The sequence below is a fragment of the Erpetoichthys calabaricus genome, chromosome 5 (assembly GCF_900747795.2).
Source record: "Erpetoichthys calabaricus chromosome 5, fErpCal1.3, whole genome shotgun sequence".
NCBI classification, from domain to species: domain Eukaryota; kingdom Metazoa; phylum Chordata; class Cladistia; order Polypteriformes; family Polypteridae; genus Erpetoichthys; species Erpetoichthys calabaricus.
Window position 1 is genome coordinate 42,188,918 of NC_041398.2, and position 15,703 is coordinate 42,204,620.

Genomic DNA, 15,703 nt, shown 5'->3' on the forward strand with positions numbered 1-15,703 from the left:
ACATGGCTAGAACACACTGAGGCGCCAGTATCCATCTCTGCATTACCTGAACCTGAGGCCTCACCTGCCCATAGAACCTAAAGGCTGCAACACTATTAACAGCTTGAGTTCTGGCAGCAAGACTAACTTATTGATAAGAGGGTTGGTGAGGACACTTAAACCCCTTCAGGTGGGAGCTATGTAACACCAGGAAGGGCTGGACTTCTGCCTTGCCCCAAAATACTGCTGACTTTACCAGGATATTTTTAACCTTTCTGTTCTGAATTTGAGTAGAAGATGTACTTAATATACCAATAGTGGTTGTATTGACATTCTAATCTACTTCAGCAGTAAAGGTTTCTTAAGGACTGGGTTGTCCACTATTTCTCAGAGGTGCTGCAGTGAACACGCGACTGGGTGACATTGGCTATAGGGGGGTACTCTAGTTTTTTTGTTTTTTTTTTAATACTGCTTCTTCTTTAAACAAGTCTGTCTTTCACTACAGTTTGCAGTGGGAGTTCTTTGAAAATCAAAAACCTTGGGATTTCACAAATCTTTAATCATCTATTCATGAAGCCTGTTAAGGATCCAGTGGATGGTACTTTTGGGAACCAAAAACGGTCCCCCATATACAGTATATGACATCACTCTGAAAAAACACTTTGACATCTTTATTTTTAAGAATGTATACGCTTTCAGGAGGGATGTTTTTAAATATTCACAGAGTCGTAGTCAACGTTTTAGACAGACGAGTACATCAATAAATTAAATAAATACCCGATTGGTCCAATGTAAATGAGTGCGGGTACGTGAGTGGTTTACAATAAACTGGCGTCCCGTCTCGAGCTTTCCGTGGAGAGCAAGCAGGAGCAGAATACGTCCATTTAACATTCATCACAGCATTCAGCGAACGAAATAAATACATTAAAACTCAATCGCCCCAGTACGTATAAGTGTTTGGTGTACAATGAACTAAGAGAAAGCAGATGTGGAGAACTGGCATTTAACATTCATCACAGCCTTCTTCTTGTTCTTAATAATAATAATAATAATAATAATAATAATAATTGAATGGTTTATAACAAAAGAAATGCGTGATCGACAGCACGGTGCGTTCTCAGCTGAAGGAAAATAAACCATTCACATTGAAATGTGTCAGGCAGCCGCGAAGTGTCGCTCGGTATGTCCGTTACTTTCCATTTTCTCTTTGACTTGCAAATGATATGGAGTCCTCTTTCTCCGACGTACACATGAGCTTTGATAAATAAAGGAATGCGCTGGTTCTGACACGGAAAAGAATACGGACGAGATAAAGAAATGTGATTACTGCAAATCAAACGGCGAAGCGAAGAAAATGAAACCTGACTCTACTTGCAGTGACAGCAGCTGCATTTGATTGCTTTTGATGGATCTTTCATTATCGTTCGCATAGTTGAATTAAACATTGATACTATTTGAATGTGACTGTCCACTTCATTCGATCAGTTTTATTGAATGTTTTTTTCTTCAAATCCAGCATCTGTGCCTTCCTTCCCCCTCAATCTCACGCGGAGAGAAAGTTGCGAGCGGCTTCATAGCGGAGGTAGGCGGGTCTCGCAATGAGGTGGCCGGCTTTGTAGAAAAATAACGGGATTCTTTAAAGCAGCATCTCCTCAGTGTTACTGCCCCGAAAAGTGATCCGTGGGCATGTGAGGGCGAATGGTTCCGGTCAGAAGGACGGGGATTTAAAAGCTTCGCGTGCCGACCAGGTAATAGTGCCTTATCATTCAGGCACCACATCAGCGCAAAAGGAGGCAGTTTTAACCCTACTCAAACGCTAACAAGAAATGATTGGATGTATAGCGCCTTTTTGTGACGACTGCGGACGATGAGAGCGAGCTATTGAGCTACAATAATCCAGTTCCACATACAGTTCCATGCGCGAAGAGCCCGTTGGACTCGCACCGGAGTAACATAAGTGGCCCTGTACCCACTTTACCTTCAAGGAGACCCCTGAGATTGATCGACCACCCGACACGCGACAAAGAAGACAGCGGCAATGATCAGACGTTCGACTTCGTTTAAATGAATGCGCTTATTCCTAAAATAATGTGTTTAAAAAACAGTTCTATTATGTTAATAACACGTCCTAACACATGAATCGAGATGGGGCAGAGGTGTAACTGCGCACCCAGCGCAGCAGCTTCTTTTACAGGTAGACTCAATTAGCGCCTGCTTCCTTGAAAGTCAATCTTAATGGACAGAGAATGGGTAGAAGGTGCCTTTCTTGGTACATCAGCATACCTTCGGCGGCCTTGGCAACATCTGTGTCAACTGAAAGAAATGTAATGGCATCTTTTGTGGTATAAAAGATCTGATTTCAAATTTTTTTGTCATGCTCCGTACGCATTAATCAGAGTGGTCAGTTTTCACACGGAGGTAAATGGCCTCTTAACCACCAGAAGTATGTTAATCCATGGTGACCACTTTTCCCTTGGGGACACGGAGGAAGTGCACCATTGGCATGACCTGCCCCCTTCTACTGGAGTGACAGAGGGGCCCATTCCTTTCACAGGATCCCTACTATCAACAGAGACACCACCCACAAATGGCAGCAACTCCACAGATTGCAGTGAAGACATTCTGTTATATGGTGAAGTGGAAAAAGTAATCATTGGCATTGTCTTGTCTGTCATCACTTTGACCACCATTGGTGGGAACTCACTGGTTATCATCTCTGTGTGCATTGTCAAAAAACTCCGCCAGCCATCCAACTACCTGGTGGTATCCCTGGCAGCCGCTGACCTCTCCGTTGCCCTGGCAGTCATGCCCTTTGTCATTATCACTGACCTGGTGGGCGGGGAATGGCTTTTTGGGAAGTTCTTTTGCAATGTCTTCATCGCCATGGATGTTATGTGCTGCACTGCTTCCATTATGACCTTGTGTGTCATAAGTGTGGACAGGTAAGTTTTGAATGTTGTATTTTTAATATTTACACATTGAAATATTTATGGTTTATTTTTCTCCTACTTTCTTCTTAAAGAAGCGGTTCCCAAGTAAAGTGAGGCTTACCTGGATTGTAAATGCAAAGTGTGAGCTCCCTCCAGGCCACAAAAGAGTTCCAGTATTTACCCAAAAGGTGGATTTTGAAGTAATGAATAGGTTTAATTTCAGAGTAAAGCCATATTCAACTTCATAAAAAATAGTTATAATTATGAACTCTTTTTCAGTCCGCATATGAGGCTCCACTACTCCACTCTTTTATAACAAGCACAAAAACGTACCTTTTGTGCTTAGTATTGCAAATTTGTTATTCATATATCTTTTTAATAATTCACTGTACCTGGCCTGCTGTATGACTGCTGACTTCTCCATCAGTTACCAGAACCATTCAAGTCATTTACATTTACTTTATTAATTCTTTCTCTGATTTGATTCCTGGCTGTTTTCAGAGTATTGATAATTGATTTGTCTTCGATTTGAATCACCTTGTCATCTGCCTTTTTAACTTGAATGATTTCCTTGCTTGCTTTGTAAAGTGCTTTGTTTTGATATTCTCTGTTTCAAAAGACATTCTATTAAAAGCTTATATCAGATGAAAGCCAACAAGAAAGAAAAGGGTGGTGAGAATGATGGTGCTGAGGTGCATCCAATTCTTAAATATTAGATGTGCATGAATGGCCAGCATGAAGAAGCATAGGCATCCATCTGTCCAGATGGACAGACAGACAGCAATGTATTTATCCATCCATCCATCTATTCATTATCCAACCCTGCTGAATCCGAACACAAGGTCACGGGGGTCTGCTGGAGCCAATCCCAGCCAACACAGGGCACAAGGCAGGAACCAATCCCAGGCAGGGTGCCAACCCACCGCAGGCAATGTATTTATTTATTTTTTAATTTGATTGGACCCGTGCTCATTTGGAATCTACAAAATGAATTATTTCTTTTGTCTGAGTTGTCTTGTTAATGTAAAGCTGCCTGTAGGATCTTGCATGCTGACACAATGTGTCACAGGTATAGGGGTCCTTTCTTCTTCTTCTAATTTTATCCAGTGGATGTCAACTAGTGCACTTGTAAATATAATTATATAATATTAGTTTTGTCCAGCTCTAAAATAATTTATTTACCATTGAAGAGAAACTCTATATTCTTCTGAAGCGGTGGATCTCCTTCCTCATGTAGATTGCTGCTGCTTGTGGAAATTAAAGACGGTCTTCAAAGCATCAAGAAAAGGTGCAGTATCACTTCTAGTACAGTACTCAAAAATATGAGGCGATATCTAACAAAATGTGAATGGGTGCATTATTTAAGTACTCAAAAAACAACTAATACTTTGAGGAGTTGCATTTTTGAAATGAATGAAGACAAATGCATTTTTTTGTAAAATATGTCATTTTACTAGAGGTAAAATGAATGAATGAATCTTTGTAACTTGATACATGCATTTGTCTGAAATCTTACTGTTCTTAGGTTATGTTCAGATATGTTTTTGTTACATGTTAGGCTCTTATAAAACATCCTACTTTGTGTTTAATCTGATTTAATCCAGTTAACATAACATATTATGTTGTTTGGATTAGAATGAGTACATCAATGGAAGGATTTTTTAAGGCTAGGACTGAGCATCAGATAATAAGAACAGGAGTGTTTGTGACCACTCAACATGAGTTCAGATGGAGAAGTCATGTTTTACTAGAGCAAGCAACAAAAGTTTATAATTAATGTGGTGCATATTCATCTTGATTTTCAGAAGAACTTTCATAAGGTCCCACAGGAGAATTTGGGCATCACACTAAAAGAAGTGGTAGTTCAGGGTGTAGTGTGAAGGTGGTTGCAGAACTGGCTCAGACACAAGAAGCAGAGGGTTATGGTGCAAGGTGATGTTAAGAGTGATGTCTTTCAGGGGTCAGTGCTGGGGCAGCAGTTACTTTTAATAGACATAAATGACCAGAATATCAATATAAATAACAAATGGTTAAGTCTACAGATGACACCAAGATAGGTGGATTGGCAGATAATCTAGAATCTGTTGAACCATTACAGAGGGATTAGGACAGAAATAAGTCTTGAGCAAATGACAAATGTAATAAAATGTTACTAAATGTTAAGAATTACATACAGGAACTGAATACACAATGGGAGCAGGAAAAGGAACTCTGAGTCATAGTGGACTTGTCACTATAAACCTCCAGACATTGTTCAGAAGCCATTGAGAAGGTTAACAGAATGTTAACAATAGGTGTAGAATACAAGTCCAAGGAGGTTATGCATAAAGTATTGTGGCAGACATAATGGATAGATTAGCATCCCAATTGGGATGGAGAGTGGTTTCTTACCTGGACGTCCCCATTAAAGAAGGACTGCATGGATTGATACTCAGACCAGGTTCGTATGGTCACTATTCCCTTTCTCAGTTGGGAGAAGAAATAATGGATACACTGGGGGAAGCTTCCTGACAATAACAGTTAATCCCCCTGTATGATAGGTCTGAGTGCTCCTTTGGCATGGTTCCAGTTTGCTCACCCACAGGGTTGTTTGAGACTTTTAATTATAGAGGATAGTCCTGTTGGGGTCGCTGGGGGCTGCCAAAGGGTGCTGCTGGGAGAGAACTCTCTTGTTTTATGGATGTTCAGCTTGACCCAGAAGTGCTTCCTGGGTACTCCCACTTCCACTCTAAGAGTTGGAGTTGTGAGGTGGTGGGCAAAGCTCGCTGGTAAGAGTAGAGGAAGGAAAAGAAAGAAATAGTATTGTGTTTATTGAAGGAGAAATAAAAGTGCAATAGGTATTTGATGAAAATGAAAAAGTCTTTTAAACCCTGGCGTGATGCCTTTTGTGGTTGTGTCTGAGGTTTGGATTCTGGGATGGCCCCTACATGTCACATCAATCCACCTGTCCATCTTCCACTGCCTTTTTCTCTTACTTATTAACAAAGCCCTGAGATTCTTAAACTCATCAGCTTGAGGCAGCACCTTATCCCCAACCTTGATTAGGGCAACCTTTCCCAACTGAATGTCATGACCTCAGACTTGCAGGTGATGATCCTCACTCCTGGCTCTTCACACTCAGCTGCAAACTGCCCCAGTGAGCCTTTGAGGTCACAGCATGATGAAGCCAATAGAACCGCATAATTTGCAAAAAAAGCAGATATGCAATCTTGAGGACTTCAAATTGGACAATCTCCTCTTCTGGGTTGTGCCTAGAAATTCCGTCCATTATAATTATGATCAGGCTCGGTGACAGAGGGCAGCCCTGGTGGAGTACTGCACCCTCTGAGAATGAGTCTGACTTACTCTCAGCAATGCAAAACAAGCCTTCGCTCTGGTTGTACAGGGACCAAACAGCTCCTTTGGCATGGCTACAGTTTGCACTTTCATAGGGTTGCATGAGACTCGTAGTTTTAGGGAGTAGTCCTGTTGGGCTCACTGGCAGTTGCCAAAGGGTGTTGCTGGGAGAGAATTTCCTTGTTTTATGGATGTTCAGCTTGAACCAGTAGTGCTTCCTGGGTGAAATTCTATGGCAGGCCCAGTACCCAATACCCTCAAGGCTTCCCCTCCCCCACAGGACACTCCAAGGGACATAGTCATATACTGTATCTTTTCCAAATCCACAAAACACACCTAGACTGCTTGGGTATACCCCCATGGACCCTCTAAAATCTTTGAGAGGTCTAAAAGCTGGTCCAGTGGTCAGTTACCAGAATTAAATCTGCATAGTTCCTCCTGGATCTGAGGTTTGACCAATACCCAGACCTTGCTTTCCAGATGCTGGCATAGGCCTTCCAAGGGAGGCTGAGAAGTGAGAACCCACACAGGTTGGAACACACCATTTTGTCCAGCTCCCATGTTTGCCAATCTAGAGACCCTAAAACTGACATCTATACAATGCTGAAGAAGCATATCAGTCAAGATAGCCCAACAACAACAAGAGCCTTCGGGAACTGAGGGTGAATATCATTCACCCCTGGGGCCCTGCCACCAAAGAGTTTTTTTTAACTATTTCAGCAACCCCAGTTCCAGTGATGGGTAAGTCCTTCTCCAAGTTCTCTGATACAGTTAGATTTAGGAGATCTTCAAAGTGTTCCTTCCACTGTCCAAATATAGCCCTAGGTGAGATCAGCAGCACTAAATCACTGTTGTAAACAACATGGAGATATCATTGATTTCCCTCCTGAGTCATCTAACAGTTTCCCAAAATTGCTTCAAGGCCTACTGAAAATAATTTTCCATGACCCGAACAAACTCTTCTCAAAACTGAGGTTTTGCTTCTGCAACTAACATCACTGTTGTCTACCTATCAATGCCTGTCAGTTGCCTTCTCTGTTCCACAAGCTAACCAAGCTTGGAAGGCCTCCCTCTTTTGCCTGATGGCTGCCTTTACCACTTGTGTCCATCACCAGGTTTGGGGATTGTCACCACAACAGGCACCAACAACTTTACACTCACAGCTCTGTCTAGCAACCTCAGCAATAGAAGCACAGAACATGGCTCTTTTGGATTCAATGTCCCCATCCTCCCTTGGAATGACATAAAAATATTATGCAAAATATTCCCAGCACACCTTCACTATACGTTTGGGTGTACCTAGTTTGTCCAGCATCTTAGCCTTATATCTGATCCAACTCACAATCAGGTAGTGAAAAGTTTATAGCACAGCCTCTCTCTTCACCCAAGTTTTCAAGGCATACTGTCGTATATGTGATGAAACAACTAAAAAATCTCTCATCGACCTACAGCCTAGGGTGTTCTGGTGCTGTGTGCATTTAGGAACATCCACATACTTAGACATGATGTTCATTATGAACAAACAGTGACAAGCACAAAAGTCCAATGGCAAAAGGCCACTCAGATTCAGATCAGGTAGGCCATTTCTCCCAATCACATCCTTCTGTGTTTCTTTGTCATTGTCAACGTGAGCATTAAAGGGCCCATTTGAAAGTCAGAGCTCCCAGAGGGAATACCTTCCAGCCCTACCCCAAGGTCTCCAAGAAGATGAAATATTGTGACTTAATTGTTAGCACATATGGACCCTGACTTTGTGTTTGACTTTCTATTTTACAATTTTAATCTCATCCATTGTCCATCAATTAATTAATGAACATTAGAAAAATATTGTTGGTTTCTATTTATGCAAAATCAATTCCTGCATTGTTCTTTGTGTTTCAACAAATCTGTGTTTATATGTGTACCAGTTTTCTAATTAGTTTAATCCATACTTGTATTTTGACTGAGAATTGTTCACTGCACTCTGTGCCTGTACTCAGTGAAGAGTGCTATACGGTTGTACGGTTTTGTATAAGCACAGGCAACCATCAGAGTGCTTCCCCTGACTTGAAATTGCAGGAACACTACATTCTTGTCCACTGAGGTAAACTCCAATGTGCACTTGCACACTAGTCTGGGCTCCTCTATCACCAGAGAGGTTGTATTCCATGTCCCTAGAGTCAGTTTTGGTATCTTGGAATCAGTCAGCCAAGGCACTTGCCTGCAACTACACCCCAAACCACAATGTACCAGACCCTTTTGACTCCTGCAGGTGGTGTGTTCACTCGGCAACAGTCCCATGCTGTTCATTTGGGTTGTGTCTAGCAGGACCTTATGGATAAAGGACCAACCACCGTCCCCCCCAGGCCTGGCTCCAGGATGCGGCTCTAGCTTCTCTTTCCTAGGCCAGGTTCTTGTGTCCTTGGTAAAACTTTTCATAATGATTGATTGAATTAGGTTTCTAACCTAAGAACAATTTGCCTTGGGTGACCCTAACAAGGGTGACTGCCCCAGACAACATAGCTTCTAGGATCACTACCCCTCCACCACGATAAAGTGAAGATTCATGAAGTGGTCTAATGTTACAATATTCCCATAACATAACATAACACTCACAAAGCTGCTTAATTCAAAACATGGATGAAATCTAGAACTACCCATTGTTACACCATGCTGCCTTTAATTCTAATAGTAATATCTTTGTTATTTTGTAGTAGTTTTTAAAATTATTTTGGTAAATTGTTTTTGTTGAATTGTACTTAATGAACAGAAAGCCGATCAGATGTATAGCAACATAAAGGGGACACACAGGAAAGCAATACCATGGTCTCCATTTCATTCATTTCTCTCCAGCAATGATATTGATTTTTTTATTAGACTTTTTAAATCTGTAGATTTGCTCATTAGAGACAGGAAAAAAAAAAAAACTTGCAATGCTTCTTACCACCTTGCTGTCCTTGACAGAAAGAAGACATTTTGATGTAAGGTACAAGGGAACGTTCAAAAAGTTTCCACACTGTTTTTAACTCTGTTTATTAAGAAGTAGTCACCTTTGTTTGCAATGCAATTTTCCCAGTGTTGTACCAACTTTTTAATGCCCAATTACTACTCCTTCTGCCTTAACCATTTCCAACAAAAATATAAAAGTGCAGAAGCTTTATGAATGTCCCTCATAGTTCTATTCAGTAATCATGCAGCCAGGCAATATCAACGTGTTGCTTCTTGATTAGCACATTCAAATAAGAATTTAAGAGTGTTCTGTACATATAATAAAACCTTGTATGAGGATCTGAATATAAGGCCCCACTTCACTCTCTATTGAGTTTCTCTAGTACTGCAGGAAGAGTTCTACCTCAGTAGATCCACATACAAGCTAAGAGCCCATCTCTTGAAAAATGTACGGTTTGACCACAAACATCCTCCTAATATCAAATGTAATTATATGAAGAATGGAAAAAAGTAAACCTTGATTTTCACTTCAGTCACCATTTTATAATAGCTAGGACATTTTATAAAGAAGGTAGTCTTATGTGAATCTTATCACTTCTGCAATGGACACCATGCTGTTATTTGACTGAAATAAGTTCCACGGTCTTTAATACCCATTCTTTTTTTTCTTACTTTCCTTCAAAGTATTAGCCCAATACTTCGTACCTCCTGCAATAAAAACACATTTAATTCAGTAATACAATAAATTACCTCTTCTCCTAGACTGTAATGGTTATAGCTTTTCATTATAATACCACACTAAATTGCTTCAGCAACCAAGATCCAATTGCAGCTACAGCTTCCAAAATGATCTGAAACAACACAAAGTGGAATGTACTTGTTAACTCTGCAGAGGACTTTGATCAAATATCAAGTCTGCTTAGTTCTGACGGCATGCTCATAAGTCCATCAGCATGTCCATTACTGACCCAGCTTAATTTAGCTGTTTGTTTCCTGTTTCGAGGACACCTTCATCCAAGAAGACTGACAAGAACATGACAATTTATTGGTTCTTTTTATAAGGTGGAATACAAGCAAGTTAAATAAACAATTTGTTCAGAATCATGCATTGAAATTAAAGGGTGATTGAAGACAGCAACCATGTTGTTTAAAGTTGTGTACCTCAGATAATACACTACATCATAGTTAAAAATAAGTGAACTAATCACCTCATATATTTTTATTTTAAGATGTAATTCTTATATTTGAATTACTGTATATGGAGTTTATTAAACACCATTCTTGGTAGACAGTAATTTTTAATTTTTTATATATATCAAAATATTTATTTATAAATATTTATTTACATAGAGCATTATAATAAAATGTTATATATACAACATAACATAAAATATATATTATGTAATAGTATACATACTATATTTCCCATCAGTGATGAAGTTCTTCAGTTTCTGGAGCTTTGTTTAGGAGCAGACAGTGTGGAGCCAGGTCTGACACACTTTGTGATCCTCATTGTATCTTAAACTGAATGGGCTCCAATTGAAAATAATTTTGTAAACAAGTATTATGTACATAGAGCTTGTAAGTCACTTTGAATAAAGCATTTGCCAAATAAGTTGTAATAATAATCTTCTGTAATTGTGTTGATTCATCTGCTTTTCATATCTTTCTTTAAATTTTCTAAAATGGTGTCTTCTTTCCTTAGTTTTTTTTCTCATTATATGACTGAAATACTTTAGCTTTATCGTGACCCTATACAATTTCAGTGTGCAGCCATATTTAAGCTAATCTAAAAGTGACTGACCTGTCCATCTTGCCATTCAGGGTATTCTGGCTGCAGTCATCATCTGTAGTACAGTTCAAAAGCATCAGTTTTCTTTGCCATGCTTTCTTGATGGCTCAGTGCTTTAACTTTTTATACCTTTGTTGTTATTATTATTTTTATCACTCTACTTTACTTATTTGATGAAGCAATTTGAAGTAGTTATTATGCAAACCAGTGTTACCTTTATGAAGATTTGAAAAGACTTATTAATTATTAAAATATAATAGGAAAGTGCAAATGCTGGTCCAATGTTGGATTATAATATAATATATCCATCCATCCATTATCCAACCCGCTGAATCCGAACACAGGGTCACGGGAGTCTGCTGGAGCCAATATAATATAATATAATATAATATAATATAATATAATATAATATAATATAATATAATATAATCTAATATAATATAATGGCGGCACGGTGGCGCAGTGGGTAGCGCTGCTGCCTCGCAGTTGGGGGACCTGGGTTCACTTCCCGCGTCCTCCCTGCGTGGAGTTTGTATGTTCTCCCCGTGTCTGTGTGGTTTTCCTCTGGGTGCTCCAGTTTCCTCCCACAGTCCAAAGACATGCAGGCTAGGTGGATTGGCAATTCTAAATTGGCCCTAGTGTGTGCTTGGTGTTTGTGTGTGTCCTGCGGTGGGTTGGCACCTTGCCCGGGATTGGTTCCTGCCTTGTGCCCTGTGTTGGCTGGGATTGGCTCCAGCAGACCCCTGTGTTCGGATTCAGCGGGTTGGAAGATGGATGGATGGATAATATAATATAATATAATAAAACTGCAACATTTATTTATATGCAACATTTTCATTCAAAGAATATGGATGTGTCAAAGAGAAAGTACAAGAAAAGAAAAAAAGCAAATAAGATTAGGTAAGAATATTGCTGAATATGTAAAAAAAAAAAGAGTAAATTCATATGATTTTATAAAACATAGATAAATATTCAGTAGAAGAGTATTGTTCTTATATACAATATCATGATGTAAGTACCAAAGGATGAGCCCTTTGAAAATGTCAGATGGCAGGGAGGAGAGAAAAAAAAATTCCAGATAAGCAAGAGAAAAAAACAAACAACAAACAACACTAAGACTTGTGGGATGTGCTCGGATTGTCTTTTTCTGTTAAGATTCAGGTTGCTGCATTCTGCACTAATTGCAACTGATCAATGTCTTTCTTAGTTTGTCCTGTTATGAGTGTGTTATAGTAATCTAGCTAACTAAAAACCAAAGTGTGAATTCATTTTTCAGTGTCTTGTGACGTCATAAGAGGTCTTAAATGAAAAAATGCAGTCCTAATAATCTGGTTAATGTGCAATTTAAAGTTTAGGTCAGAATCTATGATTACACCTAAATTCTTTACCTTCACCTTGACTTTTAAAACTAAGGGGTCAAGTTTATTTCTAACACCCTCGCTATTTATATAATATAATATAATATAATATAATATAATATAATATAATATAATATAATATAATATAATATAATATTGCTGTCACAGTGTTTCTATTTCATGGATCTAATAGTATAAGTATGAGTCCTGTGTCTGATGGTTGCCTGTGTCTGCATGGAATTAATGTGTAAACATCAGAACATTAGGTGTTTGGTTATTTGGTTAATGTTCGATTTTAAGTGTAGATGCATGCATGAAAAGGTCCTGCAGTGTGCTTTGACTGTATTTATCCAAGGCTGATTTCTGTTTTGAATCCAGTATGATAAACTTCAGCTCCCTGAAAACTTACATAGGATAAGTACGTCAGAAATTAATGGATGGATGGATAAAGAAATGTAATAGAGCACACTGCATTAAGTGTTTTTGGGAGTTATATTATTTTTTATTATATTATATTATACTATAAAACAACAAGTGTCTGTGTTTTTGTGTGTTGTCTGCGTGTCCATCAGTCTGATATGTCTCTGTTATATCTCATTTGGTATGGATTCATAAAAGCAGTACTAATGTTTGTGATTCACCATCTGTTACAATTAAAAATGTAATGCATTTACATGCATTACAAAATACAGTACATTCCCATAGATGATACACTGCAAACGGAGGTCTGTATTGTTTATTTATATTTCAGACCATCTTCAAATGGTAGCACAGCCAGTATAATGTAATATAAATGGGATTGAAAATGAACAGATGGATAATATAGGGTGTAATGATAATGTAGTGGTTTGTGCTGCTGCTTCACAGATGCAATATTATGTATTTGAATACTGTACCTGGATGTTTTCTATGTTGAGACTGCATGTTCTCCCCATGTCTCCTTGGGTTTTCCTTTGGTAGTCCACTTAACATTCAACATCCTCAAAGATGTACAAGTTGGGTTAATTAGTTGTTTGAAATTGGCTCCTGTGTGAGTGTTTGCCTGAGTGGGTCCGGTGATGAACTGGGACTTTATCCAGGACTATTTCCTTCCTTCCTTTTGCCCAGTGCTGCCATGTTTGGTTCAGCAACACTGACTTGGATTAAGCATGTTTGAGGATGTTATGTTATAATATAAGGGCAACTTTACTTCTACTTGTGATTGTCAAGAACTTTTGTATGATCTGACAATACTGGGTTCAAAGCAGGAACCAACTCTGGATGGTGTGCAGCTCTATTGAGTTCCCAGTCATGCACACAACTATACTCACAAAACGCATGGGACATATTTAAAATCAGACATCTTTGGGATGTGGCAGAAAAATCAGAAAACATGGAGGAAAACACTAACATGGGGAAAGTGGGCAATCTCCAAACCGGTTAGAATAAATTATAGTATTAGAAAATATTATATTATATTATATTATATTATATTATATTATATTATATTATATTATATTATATTATATTATATTATATTATCTATCCATCCATCCATTTTCCAACCCGCTGAATCCAAACACAGGGTCACGGGGGTCTGCTGGAGCCAATCCCAGCCAACACAGGGCACAAGGCAGGGAACCAATCCTGGGCAGGGTGCCAACCCACCGCAGGACACACACAAACACACCCACACACCAAGCACACACTAGGGCCAATTTAGGATCGCCAATCCACCTAACCTGCATGTCTTTGGACTGTGGGAGGAAACCGGAGCACCCGGAGGAAACCCACGCAGACACGGGGAGAACATGCAAACTCCACGCAGGGAGGACCCGGGAATCGAACCCAGGTCCTCAGATCTCCCAACTGCGAGGCAGCAGCGCTACCCACTGCGCCACCGTGCCACCCTATAGTTTATATATTATATTATATTATATTATATTATATTATATTATATTATATTATATTATATTATCAGGTGTTGTTAATTTCAAAAGAAGTGAATGAACTAATATAACAGTTAAATGTTAAGATTCTACATTTAGTCACATGATTCTAATCAGCTCTTAAGGTTTTCAGAGGCTCACTAATGTCCCAGTCCTGATCCTTCTAAGGAGTTCATCAGCCATAATATTGTTGGAGCACTGAGAGGTTAACTGACTTGCTCACGGTGATAATGAACAGGAATGGCTCTGCAAATTCATGGCTTATAGTTCCATGCCGTAATTTTGCAGCCATGTTTAAAATTTGTTGAAAGGTTATACAGTTCCGATTTGCTCCTTTAAGTTAAGAAAATAGAGAGATTATCAAACTGGTATATACACAACTACTGCCCTCTTGTGGTCAGCATATGTCTCACGTTGGTCACAGTGCTGTATCTAAGGCAAGGGGACAACATGTTTGTTCTATGATACAATTCATTATCATTTACTTTAGCTCATGAGCCTTAATTGATTTTAGTTCATTGTTTTAAATGTTATTATAATTTTTTGTGGGTGGTATAGTGGTGTAGTGGTAGCGCTACTGCCTCCCAGTAAGGAGACCAGGGTTCATGTCTCAAGTCCTCCCTGCGTGGAGTTTTCATGTTCTCCCCATGACTGTTAAGGTTTTCACCAGGTGCATTCAGTTGTCAAAAGTCATGCAGGTTAGGTGAAATTTCAGTGTTAAAATTGTTCAATGGAATGTGTCTGTTCACCCTACAATGGACTGACACCCTTTCCAGGAACAGTTCCTGTCTTGCATGCTATGCTTGCTGGGTTACGCTCCAGCTTTGCAATGACACTGCTCAGAATTTAGTGAGCTTAGAAAGTGATGTGGTATAATTAATCATTATGGCTGGTAACATCACCACAACACCATTTTGTGCTTGTTTCTCATATTTTTTAGTGTGTCATATTATGCAGTCACATCGCATCCATCCATTTTCTAAGTCCTCTTTACCCTGAGGAGGGTTGCAGAGAAACATGAGCCTATCCCAACAAGCATAGAGCAAAATACAAGAACAATTCCTGAACAGAACAGCAAACCATCACAGGGTGAACACACAAACACACACACAGATAAAAGACCCCCACACTCTCATTTAAAAGTAATAATGATTTGGGAGGAGGAACAAGAATGTAATTGCAATGTGCACATGAGATAATATATCTGAAATAAAATAATGAAACTATATCAAGCAGAACCTTATACATTTTTTAAATCCCGTGCCAACTGTACCATTGTCCTTCTGTTGCATGCACATCATACATTGCAATCTCTCAATACCAATCAATACTCAGCATTATGTGCTTTTTGCGGCATGCCATTTGCACGCGGAAGAAAATGCAAAAAAATGTGTATTATAGCCAAGCCACGTAGGAACAACGGATTATGATTTTTTTCTTTAATGCATGTGG

The 15,703-nt window shown here is 39.2% G+C and overlaps 1 protein-coding gene across 1 annotated transcript in view; it reads left to right on the forward strand.

The window, feature by feature from the left end:
• The first annotated feature begins 2,078 nt into the window (after positions 1 to 2,078).
• The window catches only part of LOC114652728 (5-hydroxytryptamine receptor 7-like), an 84,196-nt gene continuing 70,571 nt past the window's right edge, over positions 2,079 to 15,703 (forward strand). The window contains exon 1 of the mRNA XM_028803048.2: positions 2,079 to 2,921. Coding sequence (XP_028658881.2) covers positions 2,425 to 2,921 — 497 coding nt within the window. The 5' untranslated portion in view covers positions 2,079 to 2,424. The remainder of the gene's footprint in view (positions 2,922 to 15,703) is intronic.